At 48.0% G+C, this 6581-nt stretch overlaps 1 protein-coding gene across 2 annotated transcripts in view; it reads left to right on the top strand.

The window, feature by feature from the left end:
• Positions 1-6581, top strand: part of rgs3a (regulator of G protein signaling 3a) — a 149839-nt gene that overhangs the window by 139258 nt on the left and 4000 nt on the right. For both annotated transcript variants that reach the window (XM_084324085.1, XM_084324086.1), the window contains 2 exons: positions 3454-3555; positions 5850-5911. In XM_084324085.1, the coding sequence (XP_084180211.1) occupies positions 3454-3555; positions 5850-5911 (164 nt within the window). The remainder of the gene's footprint in view (positions 1-3453; positions 3556-5849; positions 5912-6581) is intronic.

The raw sequence follows: 6581 nt of genomic DNA, 5'->3' as shown, positions 1-6581 counted from the left end.
GGAACTTCTGAATAGTGAAATAGTGTTTATTTAGCAAATGATCCTCAGTACAGTACACCCCACTGGGTCACTGACGATACAGGGGGCATTCTAATTGTTAAGCTGATTGGCTTGTGGTGCCCTGTGTTGTCCACACGGTGGCAGCATGGAGTCATGAATCCACCGCTCACCGGGCAGAGTTTTGACACCACTGTCTCAGCCATGCCACCCGGGCCCAGGGCCTCTCTGGCCTGTATTGAAAACAGATCTAGATAATAAATGGGTTTTCATTAGGCCTGCAAAATACTTTCCAGGCCTCGTAAAAAAAGACTGCCCCCGCCCCCCCCTCACAGCCTCCACATGCGTTGGCAAGGCAGAGCCTCTCTTTTTCAGCCCTGAGTAAAGCAGAGCCAAATTGCCCCCTTGCAGAATCTAAGAATAGGCCGCCAGGGTAATAAACCCTGCATCTCTGATGTGTTTTTTTACACAATCACGCTGGAGAGCCTTTTATTTGGGTAATGATGCGTTTGGGACGGGAGAGCAGGAGCTCGCTGACAGGAATCCTCCTCTGGATTTGGCGTCTGTTTATTTTCCACCGGACAAAAACTTGGATTTAGTTTTGTTCTTTGGCGATTTCTCCTTATCTAGAATCTGTGAGCACGTCGTCTCTCTGCTGTGTTTATCAGGAGGAAATCGGTGGTGCGTAACAAAAACCCGCAGACTAAAGTCCCCCGATCGACGGGACGGAATTCATTACAAAGGGGAACGGTTGAAATTCCTCTCGCTTCTCTTCCTCCCCGGTTTTACATTCAATTTCCTGATCTCTCAGAGAGACGCGTGGCGGCATCCGGCGGATGAGGAAGGAGGGAGGGAGGGTTTCTCTCTCTCTCTCTTCTACTCCCTACATTTTAAACCTGATCTTTCCAGAGAGGAGAGATAAGGACAGAATAGAGATTGAAAGAGAGAGAGAGATGCCATTCTGTAGTGTTCCCATAGCACCGGCATCCTCACAGACACCCCGCGCTAATCCTGCTGCGGTTGCCTCTCTTTCCCCCCTTCCATTAATTAGTTGACTAGAAATCAATCTAGACACGTATTATCCTCTCACACGCGGCTTGAAAGAGTTCAGCTGAGTTTACTTATGTTTCATACACACACACACACCTACACACACACACACACCATATCCTGTATCCATGCCCAAGCATACACTCGCACAAAAAACACACACAGACAAACACACACGCCTCAATGAAATTTCCAAAGGAACTACTCAGCTGATGTTGGCCGTTTGATGGCAGCCCATGCAGCCAGTCACAGGCGTGTCTGTTGTTGCGTCACGGGGGGGTCGTGGACTCAGCGTGCCTCTGCACTTCCTGTCTTGTAACCGTGTGGTTGGAAAGCCAAACACTCACGGTGGCCAACCGACCGGCTGGCTGGCTGGCTGGCTGGCTGGCTGGCTCGCTGACTGACTGACTGACTGACTGACTGACTGACTGACTGACTGACTGACTGACTGACTGACTGACTGACTGACTGACTGACTGGTTGGCTGGCTGATTGACTGACTGACTGACTGGCTGATTGACTGACTGACTGACTGACTGACTGACTGACTGACTGACTGACTGACTGACTGACTGGTTGGCTGGCTGATTGACTGACTGACTGACTGACTGACTGACTGACTGACTGACTGACTGACTGACTGACTGACTGACTGACTGACTGACTGACTGACTGACTGACTGAATCAATCAAATACGACTGCGTGTACTCACACACTTACTCACACACACACACACACACACACACACACACACACACACACACACACACACACACACACACACACACACACACACACACACACACACACACACACACACACACACATACATACACACACATACACACACACACAGGAGTTCTTACAACACCTGCGACTGGCACTGGATGAAAGCAACTGTGAAGTGGGCTTTCACAAGAGAGAGAGAGGAAGAGAGAGGGAGAGAGAATGCGTGTGTGCTTAGAGGACATTGTGTGTGGTCTATTATATATTTATTTATGTCTGTGTATGTGAGGGAAATGTTATAGTACATATTCATATGTATACACACTAATCTGCATTTGTGTGTACATGCACCCCCCCCCTACATGCACGTGTACGTTTTTGTATGACACAAGCACTTCTAATTGGAAGCCACGCTACTTAATTTGGGCTCTGTGCGGGCTCTCCAGGGGGTGCTGGGGCGGGAGAGGGGTCGACACCAGAACAGCTGTCAGTGATTAGGGCCCAGCTAGAGCATGCGCCACCGAGTGGCGTTATTAACAGGCCAGCCTTATCCACGGTGGAAATCAAAGGCAGGAAATGGGTGTCGAGCGAGGTCGTGTCCCAGAGCAGCGGCACGTGCGCGGGGTCGCGAAGAGCGCCGGGATGCGCACTGCGGGATTATGGGAAGGGTGCAGAGGCCTATTTGAGCCCTGAGGGAGTCCAGGGCTGGTGGAAGGCCTCCAGGGGGAACGACGCTGGTATAGGCGCGGGCGGAGGGGCGTGGTCTCTGTTTTGAGAGGGGCGGAGATAAGGGAGGTATAGGTGAGTGGCAGCGGAAGGGTAGAGGAAGAGAACGCGAAGGGTTCTCCCGTCCCGAGAGCCGCGGCCCCGGGTCAGCCCCGCCCCCTTTCGGGCAACCCCGGGAGGGAGAACGCAGTGATGAGACGGAGGAGCGAGGATTGAGTCTCTCTCCTCCTTCGCTGCCACCTTCACTCAGTCCCTGCCCAGGAACCTGCTGGGGACAGAAGCAAGAGAAAAGAGAGAGAGACGAGAGTGATTGATAGAGACGCTGTTAGATTGACAGGCGGACGGTGACACGGAGCGAGAGAGGAATCGAGGAGCCTTCCATCGTTTGGAAACTATTCAACCCCCCCCTCCTTGCTGCTCTACCGCACCCTGCTACCCACGGCTAAAATGTACTGAAATGTTGGCCTTTATTTACTCCCTTTTTCTGGCTTTTGTTGGGTTTTGATTTCATATGGATCTGATTTGGAACCTTTTTGGCGAGAGAGGCTGAGCTGGGTTTCACTCAAGCCTCGGACTGCATTGTTTTCATTGGCTTTTGGACTTGAGGACTCAACCCCCATTCTCCCTCTCTTTTCCCCTCCCTCCCTCTCTCGCTCCATCTTTCTCTCATTCGACCCCCTTTCTCTTTTCATTCTCAATTATCTCTCTCTCTCTCTCTTTGCCCTATTTCACTGTCCTTCAAACAATTCTCTCCATCTGGATCATCCATCCATCTCTCTCTCTCTCTCTCTCTCTCTCTCTATCTCTCTCTCTCTCTCTCTCTCTCTCTCTCTCTCTCTCTCTCTCTCTCCCTCTCTCTCTCTCTACTGTATCTTTTCCTCCTTCCCTATCAATCACTCCATATCTTTCTATCCTTATCTCTCTATCTTTCTCTGTCTCTCTCTCTACCTCAGGGCCAAAGACATGAAGAACAGACTGGCGTTTCTGAGGAGGAGGAATGAGTCCCCGGGAAGCAACCCGGCCGGCAAGTTGGACAAGACCATGAAGTCGGTCAAGTAAGTGTCCCGACACCAGTCAATCAGTGTCTGTGTCTATGAGCGTGTGAGTGTGAGTGTGTGGGCGGGAAGAGAGAGAGAGAGAGAGAAGGCGAGTACCCACTTCCGTGGACTCTCACCCCAGCTGGCTATGATCTGGTGTAGACAGGCAGACAGATGAGTGGGCAGTAGGGTCATGGGGAAGGGGGGGGGGGGGGGTGGGGGAGCATGACACAAATTAACTGAGAGAAAGAAAAGAAGGAAAGAGAGGTAGGAGGAAGGAAGGATGACAAATTAGCCATAAAAGGAAGGGAAGAGGGAGAATTGATTGTGTCCGGAGTTGGTGAATGTTCTGCGGTTGACGGCACTGAGGCGCTGATGTCATTTCCCACATACTGTACCGTAGGCGGTTATATAGGCGGTTATATAGGCTGTACTGTTAAGTGGAGTTATAATCCTCTCTGCTGTGGACCATCTCCTGTTAAAGCTCTTTCAGGTGTATGATAACACAAAGACTAATTAGATACATTTAGGTAGAAATCCCCAATAATTGTCTTACATAAAATACGTAGGACTGGTATGGTAATATTCTAGTTTTTAAAGGTCATTACAATGGTAATATTCTAGTTTTTAAAGGTCATTACAATGGTAATATTCTAGTTTTTAGAGGTCATTACAATGGTAATATTCTAGTTTTTAATGCAATGGTAATATTCTAGTTTTTAAAGGTCATTACAATGGTAATATTCTAGTTTTTAATGCAATGGTAATATTCTAGTTTTTAAAGGTCATTACAATGGTAATATTCATAATATTCTGGTTTTTAAAGGTCATTACAATGGTAATATTCTAGTTTTTAATGCAATGGTAATATTCTAGTTTTTAAAGGTCATTACAATGGTAATATTCATAATATTCTGGTTTTTAAAGGTCATTACAATGGTAATATTGTAGTTTTTAATGGTCATTACAATGGTAATATTCATAATATTCTGTTTTTAAAGGTCATTACAATGGTAATATTCTAGTTTTTAATGGTCATTACAATGGTAATATTCTAGTTTCTAAAGGTAATTACAATGGTAATATTCAGTTTTTTAAAGGTCATTAAAAACTCAATAGATCAACACTTGTTTCTGTGATGTGAGCAGGAGACCGCAGGGGGTCTCTGTGATGTGAGCAGGAGACAGCAGGGGACAGCAGGAGGACTTGTATGTTAGATCAGCGCTTGTTTCTGTGATGTGAGCAGGAGACAGCAGGGGACAGCAGGAGGACTCGTATGTTAGAATCCAATGAGGCGCTGCAGACCCACATTGCTCTGACAGGAAGAAGCGCAGAGAGGAGAAATCAAGGCAGATGTATTTGTCTTCAGTGCACAGGGAACGGGGGGTTTTGCTATGGCTTATTGAAATATTCCATTGGAAGTTAATTTTATGGTTTTGAACCCCCTCAATTGATTTGTCTATTTTTATGTTTCTTTTTATAAATGTGTTTTTTATGGCTGTCAAGCCTGAATTGATTAATTGTTGGATTTAGTCTTAGTTGACCAAGATTTGTTAGGCCATTAGTCGATTTTATGATTTTTCCTCCATGCTGAATGAGTTATTCTCGGAAAAATTACACACCTAAATTTTGTTTATTGGTATTATTTATATTCACGCAACCTGTAGAGCTGCATGCAATGAATACAAAGCATCATCAATAAGTTGATACAGAACATGTTTGGCCAAATTCAGTCTATATTTCTGAAGCCACCGCTCTATGGCTACTGTAAGTACTGTATGCCTTAGATATGGTTTTGCAGAGAGGAGCACACACCGTCTGTCACACAGTCAAGAGAATGAGAGGGGGAAATGGGGCGGAGAGAAGGGCAAGAGGATGCGGGGGAGGGGGAGGTCCCTCAACCCGACAACACCTCCCCATTGGCTGCCTCAACCCCCCTCCCCCCCCCTTCAACCACCGCTCCTCCCTCGCTTCTCGGCTGCAGTGAGAGCTAGTATAAAAGCCAACCACCACTCTAGCCAGGCAGAGACAGAACCCATGACACACGCGCACACACTCTCGCACACTGACAGATGAGCACACATGCTCACTGGGAGCCACAGGGCGCTATAACAAGATAGTGTGTGGAGGACCACGGCACAACTAGAAGAGCTACAAACACGAGCACCTCAGAGGACTACCTGCTTCTATCACTCCACCCCATCCACCCGACCATCCAGCACAGTGTTTAGAGGACGTGTTCGGATGGGTCACACTATGAGGAACCTGGCTGAGATGGGCTTGTTAAAGAACCGCTCTGCTTTCATCTGCAGGCCGACACCGGAGGAGGCACTCAAATGGGGGGAGTCGCTGGACAAGCTGCTGGTGCACAAATGTAAGTTCGTCTTTATTTCTTCTTTCACTCACCCCCCTCTCTCCCCCCTCCCTCCCCCATTGCTTGCATGCATCTGAAACAGTCACGGCACGAGAAGAAAGGAGGTTCTTGAGTGTGAACTCTCCAACCATGTGTGTTTGATTGTTTCTGCCATATGGCACGCAGTGTCAGATTGAGGGGGACTTCATTGCAGAATGGAAGAAATGCATTGTGAAGGATAAGGGGGTGGGGGGGGGGGGTCACAGTGTGCATTATGGGACAGGGTGGTGTGCACAGGAAATACGCTCGTATTGACGCAAATTAACCATGCATGCCTCACTTGTGTGGTGTGGGGTGAGCTTTAGTGTGTGTGTGTGTGTGTGTGTGTATGTGTGTGTGTGTGTTCCTCTGCAGTGAATGGGCAGTCTGTTCATCACTCTGCAGCACAGCTTCCTTAATCCCAATGGATGAATAGAGCCCATGTATTAGAGAGGGAGAGAGAGGGGGGAGAGAGAGAGAGAGATTACCACAGTCTGTCAGCCTTGCTATATTTGTCCCAGCCATTATAATGCGTAGTGCTGCCGACGTGCCTATTACCATTCAAATCCACGTGAAAAGTGCTTGCGCTGTCGTCGTCTCTGTGACCGCCAGGCACTCTCTGAGTTCCAGAGATTAGTGAAGCCTTTTCACT

Source organism: Notolepis coatsorum (assembly GCF_963971535.1).
Source record: "Notolepis coatsorum genome assembly, chromosome: 11".
Lineage (NCBI taxonomy): Eukaryota > Metazoa > Chordata > Actinopteri > Aulopiformes > Paralepididae > Notolepis > Notolepis coatsorum.
This window is presented reverse-complemented; position numbering and strand designations above follow the sequence as displayed.